General features: G+C 42.0%; 2 protein-coding genes across 6 annotated transcripts in view; one reads left to right on the top strand and one right to left on the bottom strand.

Moving 5' to 3' along the window:
- The window catches only part of CLTC (clathrin heavy chain), a 75,963-nt gene extending 74,292 nt beyond the window's left edge, over positions 1-1,671 (top strand). Inside the window, exon 32 of the mRNA XM_023204648.2 lies at positions 594-1,671. Coding sequence (XP_023060416.1) covers positions 594-718 — 125 coding nt within the window. The 3' untranslated portion in view covers positions 719-1,671. The remainder of the gene's footprint in view (positions 1-593) is intronic.
- A 204-nt stretch (positions 1,672-1,875) lies between these two features.
- Positions 1,876-13,798, bottom strand: part of PTRH2 (peptidyl-tRNA hydrolase 2) — a 21,780-nt gene continuing 9,857 nt past the window's right edge. For 3 of the 5 annotated variants that reach the window (XM_023204660.3, XM_023204659.3, XM_023204661.3), the window contains one exon: positions 1,876-4,907. In XM_023204660.3, the coding sequence (XP_023060428.1) occupies positions 4,368-4,907 (540 nt within the window). In that variant the 3' untranslated portion in view covers positions 1,876-4,367. Of the gene's footprint in view, positions 4,908-5,786; positions 7,097-13,798 lie in introns of all 5 variants that reach the window. The other 2 variants (XM_023204656.3, XM_023204657.3) reach the window with 2 other exon arrangements.

Genomic DNA, 13,798 nt, shown 5'->3' with positions numbered 1-13,798 from the left:
GGGCAAGGTGGGCTGATCACTTGAGGCCAGGAGTTCAAGACCAGCCTGGCCAACGTGGCAAAATCCCGTCTCTACTAAAAATACAAAAATTAGCTGGACATGGTGGCACACACGCGTAATCCCAGCTACTCGGGAGGCTGAGGCACGAGAATCACTTGAACCCAGGAGGCGGAGGTTGCAGTGAGCCGAGATTGCACAACTGCACTCCAGCCTGGGCAACACAGCAAGATTCTGTCTTTAAAAAAAAAAAGAAGTCTTAAAAAACTAAGTTTTCTTGTGTTAATTTTATTGTGTCATGAAGTGTAATATGCATGTAGGTATGTGTCAAGTATACAGTGTCAGGCATATTGTGTTCAGTCATAAGCAGTTCTGGCCTTTGGCCCTGCACTATTTGTTGACTTTTTAGGTAGGAACCTTCTTAGACTAAGACTGTCCTCCCAAAATTGTAGCAATCAAATGTGCCCCCGATACACAACTCATTCGAGGGTGAGATTATGTTGCTAGAGTGGAGGAGATTGGGGTATTCTAAATGCTAACAGTCTGTCCTGCCTCCTCACCCTGCCCCTGCTCCTTTTCGTTTTCTTCTACTTTAGGTCAGCCCCAGTTGATGCTGACAGCAGGACCCAGTGTTGCCGTCCCTCCCCAGGCACCTTTTGGTTATGGTTATACCGCACCACCGTATGGACAGCCACAGCCTGGCTTTGGGTACAGCATGTGAGATGAAAAGTTCATCCTGTAGTCACCTATTTTCGTACTGAAACATCGTCTCTACCCACTTCTCTGTTTATAATGGGGGAAACAGGCAACGTGTTCTTGTAACCTTTATTTCATGAAGGACTCCTTTTTGTTTCTAACTATAAACTTGGATCACCTATGTTAAAACCTTATTTCACATTCCACATCATTTTAGAATTTATTTTCGAAGGGGAATAGTTTCAATGTTTTATTCACTTGGGCTTTTTTTCTTCCCCCTCATTCTTTAAAGAACTGCTTAATATTTAATCTGTTGTGAAGAATCTGATTTGCACTCTGTAGTGTTTAAAGAAACAAAGAAACTCTAATATTGAATCTCTTAAATTTAGTGTATGTAAACAGCTTACAAATATGTATTGTCTAAATGCATTTAAATCTGTTTTATTCAAAGAAAAGCTAAAGCAAAAATATTGGCATATGACCATGCAAGACTGTCAATGCCAACAAAGACAACACTAATCAGCACATCCTACACTGGATTGCAGTGCTTTCCAGATTATTTGAAAAATGTTACAGACAACTTGCCTGATTTTTAAATGAGCATAGAAGGCCCTCTAACCTATGCAGGTTTCCCCATTATGCATATAGAAAATGCTAGTATGTTTTGCTCACTTCATATGTAACAGGTGCCCTTATGTTGTGCTGTATCCTGTGCTTTTTCTGTGGGACCATTCCATTCAGGAGCAAAGAGCACCATGATTCCAATCTTGTGTGTGTTTACTAACCCTTCCCTGAGGTTTGTGTATGTTGGATATTGTGGTGTTTTAGATCACTGAGTGTACAGAAGAGAGAAATTCAAACAAAATATTGCTGTTATTCAGTTTTGTTCGTGGAATTTGAAATTACTCAAATTTAAAATAAATTACTGGACTGTGGAAATAACATAGATTTGAAGTTTTAATTAAATACCACTCAAACCAAAAGAACTTAATTAAATATCACTCAAACCAAAAGAACAGTAGTTTTTGTAGTTTTATATTGGATACTGAGGCATTACAGGGAGGCATGAAAGGAAGAGGAATGAGGATTGAGACATGTGAAGACATTGTGCATTTTATCAATGCGCATTCCTGTAGTTCAATAAGGTACACGCAGTAGTCTAAAGAACCAGAGTCACTACTCTAGTGGCTTACATTTACTGTCTCCAACATTTTAGCCAAGTGACACTTGAGGTTTTTATCTAGGCATTTCACTTAAATGAACAAATCATTGCTGTTATATTAACTTGAAATAAAATATATTTAAACATGTAGTTAACATGCTGTTTCTCATCATGAATTATAAAGGTGCCCAAATTATGGGTATCTTAAGTTGATTTTTTTTGAAAAATTGGTTGTTGTCAATCCAGCTCTTGCTTATGGCTGAGAATGTTCCTAAAGTTCATTTCACTATCCCTTAATCCTCAATAGCTACACATAGCCCCTCGCCTAGTGTTGCACTGCTTTACAACTCTTAGGCAAATTACCTACCATAAGCTCCACAGAGGAGTTTTTTACAACTTAAAATCCCTGTCCCACCAGCTGTGGTGGTTCAGGCCTGTAATCCCAGCACTTTGGGAGGTTGAGGCAGGCAGATTGCTTGAGGCCAGGAGTTCGAGACAAGCCTGACCAACATGGTGAAACTCCATCTCTACTAAAAATAAAATAGCAGCCAGGCGTGCTCTACTAAAAATAAAAAATCATCCAGGTGTGAAGGTACACGCCTGTAAGATCCCAGCTACTACTCAGGAGGCAGGAGGCTGAGGCATGAGAATCACTTGAACCTGGGAGGCAAAGGTTGTAGTGAGCCGAGATCACATCATTGCACTCCAGCCTGGGTGACAGAACGAGACTCTTGTCTCAAAAAACCAAAACACCTAGTTAGTTTCATCCAGGACATGAAGTGAAAGTGTTTAATGTGAGTGTAGGTCAGTGAAGAATACAATGGTGCCCCTGCTTTGATACGTGGGAGGTGCCATCAGTTTTCCCCACCACTGCTTTTGTACCATCAGTGCAAGTAACGCAGAGGAAAAAAAATAATAGTAAGAAAAGATTTTTGACTCTGTGGAGACCCCATGGGTTCTGCAGAGTATACTTTGAGGACTATAAGATTATGAGTTCTATAAAATAGTAAGTATAGATGAATTAGAAAACAAGCATATATCCACAATTACCAGAATTTTCATAATATTCCTTTTAGTAGATATGCCATGACTGATCAGTTACTTAGCCACCCCATGCCATCCTGTTGGGAATGCCACTATCTTTGAATTTGGAGCCATCAGTCTGAGGCAAACCTCAGAAATTACCTGAGCCAGAATCATGCACTTAGCATTGAGTTCAACTCAGTCCTAACGTTGCATTTTGTTGCGTCACTTCTGGAGCCAGTAAACATTCTGTTTAGAAATAGTTGCTATTGTGGCATCATTCACAGTTGCAATTTTTCTCCTGTGCTGTCCTATGCCTGTGCGAAGTGTATAAAATGAATCAAATATTAGAACTTTCAAGACTGTCTTTAGTGTTCTGCCCACGATATTCCACCAATGACCTTAGACCTTGAGATTGTGCTATAATGCTGCTTATATTACAGTTAACCATAGAGAGGTACAGCCACTTAAAATGGGCCTATTACCAAAATTCTCCCTGGCATCAGTACCGTTCTTGGGGATACACTGATTTTAGAAATTACTGTCAGTATCCTCCTAAAAGAAGGCTTTAAAGAAAAATAGTTTCTAACAAGATGACTACCAGGAAGCTCTGTGGCTTGGGGAGTTGGGACCCTCTGCCTCATATTCTAGGTATAACTAGGATTGTATCAAGTATATCTAAAGATTAAAAGGTAAAAAAGGCACCCTTAACTGTCTAGTTCTTTAAGTTCTAGGAAAAAAAAAACTAGCAGAGATGACAAACTACATTCACTTTACAGTTACCATAAATTCTTACTTGGGCCCACCCATTTCCATCTGTAAGGTCGATAAGGTTACTCCACAAGTTTCAATGGCTTCATTGTTACAAGAAAGGGGGAAAGTGAGAACCTTTAATAGGCTGTGATTTAGAACCACTGCTGATAACCTTTGACCAGTATGGGTCAGGGAAGGTGAATATGAAACACTGCACAGTAGGTTGTATCTGCTATAAAACCTCAACCTTTAGACAAAAAGTCAAACAGGTTATAAACCATGGGACTCCATTGAGGATGGCCATATCTATTAATAAAGTAGGCTATCAGTCACCCAAAAAGTGACAGCAGGGGAACAAACTGCAGCTTGCCTCTAGTGGGAACACCCTTGAACCTTGACCTCCAGGGGGACATAGTCTCAGGGAAGGGCTACCAACACACAAAGGGACCTAATCATGTATAGGGAAATGCTGTTTCCTCCCTTTTAATCCAATTGTATTGACCTGTTTCTCTCATCTTAAATATTTGTTTCAGCCTCTCACTTGAACCACTAAGACCATTTAACCAACAGTACTTTTTTTAAGCCCAAGATGACAACTGCCAACCATAGAACATGGGAATAGGTTTTATTTTCATCTTAAGAACATTTAAGTTGGGTGAAGAAATTCAGCTTTTGTTAGAATCTGATAGGCTTCAAACACTTGTGATGGAGGGGTTGCTGTCATATCAAAGTCCACCTAGTAAAGTTTTAGGTGGCCAGTGACTTTGTCAATTAGGTCTGCTGGTCCTGGCCCAATCCCTAGGACAGTTTGAGAGCCTGGTGCAATCTGAGTACGTCCAGCATCTTGAATTAAACTTACAGTCAATCCCAGCATTTTCGCATGGGCCAATAATGCAATCAGGGTTTCTTCATCAGGAGCTTTGACCACCACCTTGGGCTGGCCACAGTATTCCCATTGCTTGAGCATTTCAGGATTTCTTCTTTGAATCTGCTTGTAGGCTGAAACAGCAGCATGAGAGCACTGGGCAGCCACTTTCCCTTTTCCCATCTTTAAGTCATTTCGAACCACAAGAATCATCTTGTACTCCCCACTGTCTCCCAAGATGCTTGCTTCACTTTCAGTATCTCTGTGTGTCTTGCTCGTCTTGCTTTTGGGGAGCATCCCAAAGCGTACTCGGAGGCTCCAGCCCAGACACACGCCACAAGCAACTCCAACAGCCAAGCCGAGTGCACTGGGATGAGCCAAATATTCCATAACCAAGGATTTGGAGGGCATCTTAAGGGAAAGGAAAACAGTTATCACTATCCGGCAGTAACAACTTACAGAGGTATAGGCTTATCAGAGAAACATTTTGACTATATACTTAATGAGGTCATCCAGAAAAAAGGCAAAACACATCTTGGATCTTATGCCTGCGCCCTGTTTCCAACACCCCCTTGCCTACCACCAGTGTACTAGAAAAGATTCAAGCATCCACATGAAACAGTTTAGGTCATTTTGAAACTTGATGTAAACAAAGTTGCATAAAGTTCAAAAACTCTATTCCTCAGTCTTCCCTTAGTCTTGTGGAGATGTTCTGTTTTACCAAGATGCCTAAGATTTAAAGAAACCAAAAATAACTCACCCCTTTCCTGGAATATAGTGCTAATCTGTGTTTTCACAATGCTCTGGGTTCTCAATGGAGATGGTATCAAATAAGTTACCTTCAGAAGAACCTCACTGTCACAATGGGCTGGAGTGAGATGCTGAAATTTACTAAGCCTGAGCAAGGATGCTAAAAATCTTACAAAAGTTGTCCCATTGGACATCAGTGCAGCTGAAAAACTTAGTAACTGAGATGAGAACTCAACATCATTTTACGTCAGAACACAAAATATTTTTTGCATAGTTTTACTATGTATAGGTGCTCCTCAATTTCCCAGGGGGTTATATCCCAATTAATTGAAAATACCGTAAGTCAAAAATGCATTTAATACACCTACAGAACATCATGACTTAGCCTAGCCTTAAATGTGCTCAGAACACTTACATAAGCCTACAGTTGGACAAAAGTCATCTAACACAAGGCTATGTTATTATAGTGTTGAATATCTTCTGTAATTTATTGAATACTGTACTGAAAGTGGAAAACAGAATGGTTCTACGGGTACTCACCATTAATGTACACAGCTGAAAGCACAGTGGTCCTGAAAAATGTTTGAAGCACCGAAATGAATTAATTGCTGGATGATGGGGATGCAATAGGGTCCTCAATTTCTCTCTCTTCTGATGAACGTCGAGAATAGGTGGTAGAAGGCATTGGGACATCAACACTAGTTGATGGTTTAGCAAGCATAGTGTTGTTCTTCAGGAAGATACCAAGTTTTGACTGTACAGCTTGTTTCTTTTCATTATATATTTCTCTGTAGCAAGCAATCCTGTATCTGCCTGTCAACTGTGGCCAATCTCTCGTAATTGACGTCCATTTCTTCTAACATCTGTAGGCCGCTGCTGATAGCAGCAAATGCCTCTGCCAGTTTCTTTGCTGTGAACTTTCTAGGTGCCGTGGGTATAACTTCTTCCACTGCCTCAACTCCTTTACTTCTTTCTTCCTCCAGTGCAATCAGCTCCTTATTGCAAAGATCTTCAGCCACAATTATCCCATGCAGCTGTTCCTTAAAAGCTATGGCACCTTCATTACCAGCACGTGTTGCCTCACCACTGATCTTTACATTGTGAAAATTATGATGCCTTTTGAAGCGCTGGAACCATCCATGACTTGCTTTAAACATTTGTGTATATGTAGGATCATTGGCACGGTGTTTTAGCATATTAAAAAGACGTCTTGCCTTAGCCTGGATCATCAGTAGGCTGAGCGGTATGCACTTCTGTATCTGGTCTTCCATCCACATAACAAGTAATTTTTCCATATCATCAATCGGTCCAGCCCTTTTCTTTGTGATGACAGTGGATTTAACTGATGCTAACAATTTCACTGCATCACTGATTCACTTCTTATCCTTTAAGATAGTTGAAATTGTGGATTGCGAAAGTCCTAACTCACGTGCAATGGCCATTACTGGCTTGCCACCTTCATGCTGGGCAATTATCTTGAGTTTCGTTTCAAGAGTAATTGCCTTCCTCTTCTTTATCTCACCAGAAACAGGAGACACTGATGGACATTTTGTAGACATGATGGAATGTGAAAACACAAAACACAGTATCCAAAAAAGCTGACAACACAGTACACAGTAGAGGATGGGTTGTTCACTCCCGTGATCACATGGGTGACTGGGAGCTGTGGCTCGCTGCCGCTGCCCAGCATCACAAGAGTGTACTGTACCACATTATCACTAGGCCAGGAAAAGATCAAAATGCAAAACCTGAAGTACAGTTTCTACTGAATGGGTATCCCTTTCACACCATCCTAAAGTCGAAAATTCCTAAGTCGGAGACTGTCCATACTGAATTTTCCAGAAGTGTAACTATTATAAAACAAAGGAATGTCATCCTTTATTATTTTAGAAAATGCTGCTACTTTGGCAAAGCTGTTCATAATATTTGAGTCACCAATAAAACACTTCTATCAGTCTACAAATGAGGCTGCTGGATTCACAGTGCTTCTACGTAGAGGTGCAAGCAACTATCAGTTTCTTTTTCTAGTGGACTATTATCTAAGCATTTATAAACATGGGGCCACTATATTTGTAATGAACTGTATTTGTAACGTAAAGTGGTGCCCTTGGAATTGTGCAGTGCATGACTGGCACGGCATAGATGACAGCCCTAGAAGTACTTATAAATTTACTTTATGTTCTTTAAAGTGAGGGCATTATATTAACATTCTTTCCACTAATTTTAACATAAAAGGGGTTATTGTCTTTGGTGGGGCAGAAATTCGTTTGAGGTGGGGTCAAGAGACAGAGCAAAAAGAAAAAGCAATGGATATAAGGTGACAAAGAAAAGCAATTTTTTTTTTCTCCTAAGAAGAAAGGATGAGCATATTTAAATGTTAATGGGATGGAGCCAGAAGAAAGGCAGGTAAATGCTCAAGATAGAGAAAGCTTTTATAAAGGGATTTGGTCTTGGAAAGGAAAAGGGACACTTTCCCAATTTGAGCTTTAAATCAGGTAGGTCCATGGATTTGAAGGCAGAAGGTATTCTCCCGGAGGGAAGGTGCTCAGACAGAAAGTTCAAATGGAGTAGAAAGAGAAAGGCTGAAATAAAAGGTGTGGCAAAATATGGCAGGATTGCAGAGGAATATTGAAAGCATGGTTAAGATTAATGATGACTTTTTAATAGCAACATACTATTTGTAATTTTCTCCAGTAGTACTTAGAAGCCAAAAGACTAATAATCACTTCCTCCAAACATACAAACTAACTCCATCCACACTCATCCTTTGCTCTCCCCTCCTACTGGAATGGTAGTTGGATGTATCTGAGTTTAAATGACGCCAGGAGCAAGCCCCAAGACACAATGGTACAAGGGAATTTAGGATGAGGGTAAGTAAGAATGTTTGACATGATAGACCATGCAACCTGTGTTATTACATTTTTCTCTTTTGGCCTACCTGATAAAAAGCAACCTGTATTATCAAAGACTGGTTTACGGACAACAAAGTGATGGATGCTATTTATCTAGACATGCTGTTGAAGAACAGGCATGATGAAAGTAAGCTGGAAAGACTTAGAGCGATGCATGGGGTTTTGATTTTGAAGATGAACGATTACAAAGAGATTCAAAGCCCAGAGCATAGCTATAGGAATGGGTATCTGAAACAGAAGTGTGACTACTTTCTACTCTCTCAATTCTTTTAGTTTTATGATATACTGCTTCCCTTCCACAAATACTGATTGACCCTGTTCTAGGGTCTAAGGGATACAGGAGTGCACAAAGCAGAAAAAGTCCTTTCCTTAATGAAGCTTACACTTTAGCAATAGTTTTGAAATGGTCCACTCCCAATTTTGAATTTCTTTCATTCTGCTTTAAAACTGTGGTTTTTGTTTGTTTGTCTGTTTTTGAGACAGTGTCTCGCTCTATTGCCCAGGCTAGAGTGCAGTGGCACAATCTCGGCTCATTGCCAGCTCCGCCTCCCAGGTTCATGCCATTTTCCTGCCTCAGCCTCCCAAGTAGCTGGGACTACAGGCGCCTGCCACCACACCCAGCTATTTTTTTTTTTTTTTGTATTTTTAGTAGAGATGGGGTTTCATCATGTCAGCCAGGATGGTCTCAATCTCCTGACCTCATGATCCACCCACCTCAGCCTCCCAAAGTGCTGAGATTACAGGCGTGAGCCACCATGCCTGGCCAAAACTTTTGCTTTTATAGCTCAAAATTTCCACAATACTTTGACATGTATTATTTGTTCCACTGAGAAGTAAGGATTACTGCCATATCAAAAATGAAGAAATTCAGACCAAGAGAAGTTAAGTTCAATAAAATAAATGTTTACTGGCTATCTATGTGCCAGCCATACACCTTGTTAAGCTGAGGATACAGTGATGAATACGGGCCACTGTCAGCTGTTCATAGATGAGTAGTGAAGACAAATACTTCCAAGACTGGTAAATGTTACAAAAAGGTGTTTGATAGTCCCATCAGGGGTGAGATGGGAGGCAGTGACAGATCATCAGACATTAGATTCTCAAAAGAAGTGCACAACTGAGATCTCTCATATGGGCAGTTCACAACAGGGTTCACACTCACATGAGAATCTAATGCTGTTGCTAATCAGATGGAACTCAGGAGGTAATGTCAGCAATGGGGAGCGGCTGCAAATACAGATAAAACTTCACTCACTTGCCCACTGCTCACCTCCTGCTGTGCGGCCCAGTTCCTAACAGGCCACAGGGATGCCTGTTCTAAAAGATACCTGCCTTCAATGTAAAGAATGAACTAGAAGTTGGCAATAGATACAGGAAGATCATTTCAGAGGCTGCTATAATGTAGCAATAGTTAACATTTATGAAGTGTTTTGCTACACACTGGCTAAACACTCTATAGCAATTATCTTCTTTAATGCACCCAACAGCACTTCAAGGTAAATAGAGCTGGTCATGGACTTACTATAGTTTCGCTTAAGCTTTCTGACTCTACAATGGTTCAAAAGCAATACATATTCAGTAGAAACTTTACCCATACAAACATTGTTTTTCACCTTCAGTACAGTATTTAATGAATTACATGAGATATTCAACATTTGTAGATCTTATGTTAGATGATTGTGCCCTATTGTACGCTAATAAATTAAGTGTTCTGAGCATGTTTAAGGTAGGCTAGGCTAAACTACCATGTTTGGTAGGTTTGGTGTATTACATGTATTTCCAACGTATATTTCCTTTTCTAAGAGACAGGGTTTCACTCTTTTGTCCAGGCTGGAATATAGTGAAGTGATCATAGCTCACTGCAGCCTCGAACTCCTGAGCTCAAGCAATCCTCCCACTTCAACCTCCCCAGTAGCTGGGACTACAAGCACATATCAGCACACCCTGCTAATTAAAAAAAAAATTTTTTTTAAGAGACAGGGGTTTCATTATGTTGCCCAAGCTGGTCTCGAACTCTTGGCCTAATATGATCTTCCCACCCTAGCCTCCCATGTAGTTGGGTTTACAGGCATGAGCCACTGTGCCTGGCTCTCAATTTATGGTACTTTCAATTTATGATGGGTTTATCAGGATATAACCCCCACCCTAAGTTGAGGAGCATCTATATATATAATTATGATCCCCATTTTTCAGATGTAGAAAAATGAGGTACACAAGTTACAGCTTGCCTAGCTCATAAGTGGTCACCTTAATACAGAGCCCTTGTTTTTTCTTTTTGAGACAGTCTTATTCTTGTCGCCCAAGCTGGAGTGCAATGGCACGATCTCAGCTCACTGCAACCGCCACCTCCCGGGTTCAAGCGATTCTCCTACCTCAGCCTCCCAAATAGCTGGCATTACAGACACCCGCCACCACGCCCAGTTAATTGTTTGTATTTTTAGTAGAGACGGGGTCTCACCATGTTGGCCATGCTGGTCTCAAACTCCTGATCTCAGGAGATCCACCCACCTCGGCCTCCTAAAGTGCTGGGATTACAGGTGTGAGCCGCCGTGCCCTGCAGAGCCCTTGTTCTTTTTTTTTTTCTTTCTTTTTTTGGAGATGGAGTCTCGCTCTGTTGCCAGGCTGGAGTGCAGTGGTGCAATCTTGGTTCACTGCAACCTCCGCCTCTGGGGTTCAAGCGATTCTCCTGCCTCAGCCTCCCAAGTAGCTGAGACTTCAGGTGCGTGCCACCAGGCCTGGCTAATTTTTGTATTTTTAGTAGAGATGGGGTTTCACCATGTTGGCCAGGCTAGTCTTGAGCTCCTGACCTCAGATGATCCACCCAACTCAACCTCCCAAAGTGCTGGGATTACAGGCATGAGCCACCATGCCCTGCCGAGCCCTTGTTCTTAACATTACTATATCAGACCTCTCCCAGCAGTCTAGATGAGATGATGGTCATTCACACAACAGTAGTGAGAATGAGAAAGAAAAAATGTGTCTAAGGTACACCAGTCTGATTTAGTGACTGACTGGAAGTCTGGTGATAAAAGAAAGGGAGAAGTTAATGACACTTAGATGTGAACAAACAGAGAATTTTGGTGAAATACCAGGTTTGAATGGAAAAGATATTGAATTAGTTTTGCTCTGAACAAAAGACATCTCAGAGATATCTAGAAAGAAGAATTAAAAAAAGATATATCAGCTTAAAGGGCCTAGGATACACCAGTTTAAAGTCAGAAAGGTCTGGGCTGGAAATATAGATTGGAGAGACCTTATCATATAATTGAAATTACTGAAGAGATGGAAGAGTATGAGGCCACTTGGACAAATATGTAGAATGAAGAAAGGACTAAAACATAATCCTGAGGAAATAAACATTAGGAATCAAAGGAGACTGACATGGCGTGACCAGGAGTAGGAGGGTCACATAGGGTAAACTGTAGAGCACCTAGTTTCAGTGCTCTTCCACTCAAGTGCCTAAATACGGTGACAGGGCTGCACAGACATAGTACTTATGGTTCCAGTGCCTGTACAGCCCTCACCTCCCAAAACAGACAGAGAGAATTCTTTTTTTTCTTTTTTTTTGAGACGGCATCTCACTTTGTCACCCAGGATAGAGTGCGCAGTGGCACCATCTCAGCTCACTGCAACCTCTGCCTCCGGGTTCAAGCAATTCTCCTGCCTCAGCCTCCCAAGTAGATGGGATTACAGGCGCCCACGACCACACCTGGCTAATTTTTGTATTTTTAGTAGAGCCAGGGTTTCACCATGTTGGCCAGGCTGGTCTCAAATTCCTGACCTCAAGTGACTCGCCTGCCTCAGCCTCCCAAAGTGCTAGGATTACAGGCATGAGCCACCACGCCTGGCCAAGTTTCTATTTGATGCTTAAATATCAGCAGGACTGCCGGGCGCGGTGGCTCAAGCCTGTAATCCCAGCACTTTGGGAGGCCAAGACGGGCGGATCACGAGGTCAGGAGTTCGAGACCATCCTGGCTAACACGGTGAAACCCCGTCTCTACTAAAAAATACAAAAAAGCTAGCCGGGCGAGGTGGCTGGCGCCTGTAGTCCCAGCTACTCGGGAGGCTGAGGCAGGAGAATGGCGTAAACCCGGGAGGCGGAGCTTGCAGTGAGCTGAGATCTGGCCACTGCACTCCAGCCCGAGGGACAGAGCGAGACTCCGTCTCAAAAAAAAAAAAAAAAAAAAAATATCAGCAGGACTTTTCTTTGATAATCTAACAACCAGACTCCAAACTGAACAAATATTCAATTATTTCTAAAAAGGTATAGTAACCTCTACGTCAACAATTAGGATTCTCTGCAATAATTTCTAGGTTGCCAAGTAACCAAATATCCCATACACAGATTCAGGTACTGTCTAGAGAAGGAACTGCTCTATATAGTAAAGCTATTATGTGTTGGATAACATACTAAATCCTTTATATCCATTACCTCATTTGTTGTTGCTAGGAACACATAAAAAGGAAGATATATTGGCCAGGCACGGTGGCTCATGCCTGTAATCCCAGCACTTTGGGAGGCCGAGGTGGGCGGATCACAAGGTCAGGAGATCGAGATCATCCTGGCTAACAGGGTGAAACCCCGTCTCTACTAAAAATACAAAAAATTAGCTGGGCGTGGTGGCAGGCACCTATAGTCCCAGCTACTTGGGAGGCTGAGGCAGGAGAATGGCATGAACCCGGGAGGCAGAGCTTGCATTGAGCCAAGATCCTGCCACTGCACTCCAGCCTGGGTGACAGAGCGAGACTCCCTCTCAAAAACAAAAAAAAGGAAGATATATTAGCCTCATTTTAAAGATGAGAAATATGAGGATCAAACAGAGAAGTTGCCTTTTTCTTTTTTTTTTTTTTAAGAGAAGGGGTCTCCCTCTGTCACCCAGGCTAGAGTTCAGGGGCATGATGAGTGAGTTCAGAGGCTCACTACAGCCTCAAACTCCTGGGCTCACGCAATTCTCCCATCTCAGCCTTCCAAGTAGCTGGGACTACAGGCACATGCCGCCACACCCTCCTAATTTTTAAAAAAATTTTTATTTTTGTATGGACTTGGTCTGCTATGTTGCCCAGGCTAGTCTGGAACTCCTGGCCTCAAGGAATTGCTTGAGGTCGAGGCAGCAGCATCTCTTGAGTCCAGTTCTAAACCAATCTGGGCAATATAGTGAGACCTCATCTTTACAAAAAATTTAAATGATTAGCCAGATGTGGTGGCACATGCCCATACTCCCAGCTACTCAGGGGATAAGGTGGCAGGATGCCTCAGGCTGGGAGGTGGAAGTTGCAGTGAGCCATGATCGTGCCACTGTGTTATGCCCAGACCGCTTATTCCCCAGAGAAGACCACCAGCGTCTGGAGTCAAAGCCAAGCGGCAAGGATCTTTATTACAGGTTCGAACCTGGAACTTCCCCACTAGTCATGAGACGAGCGGGAAAGTTCCTTAACTGGGCTCCAGACAGCATTTTTATAGTCAGGGGTAAACAGGTACAGAGTCATAGGGGATTTTGTACACATCAGACTTAGGATTGGCTGACATTTGAACAAGGTGATTTGGCTGATTATGATCGGTTCCGCCATTTCTGGTATTTCGGTTACATTTTGAAACACTGATGAAGTTTATCAGGGGCTTGCAGGGTAGGGGTAGGGTAG

Source organism: Piliocolobus tephrosceles, chromosome 16 (assembly GCF_002776525.5).
Source record: "Piliocolobus tephrosceles isolate RC106 chromosome 16, ASM277652v3, whole genome shotgun sequence".
Lineage (NCBI taxonomy): Eukaryota > Metazoa > Chordata > Mammalia > Primates > Cercopithecidae > Piliocolobus > Piliocolobus tephrosceles.
Note: the sequence above shows the minus strand (reverse complement) of the source record. Positions and strands in the feature narration are given on the sequence as shown.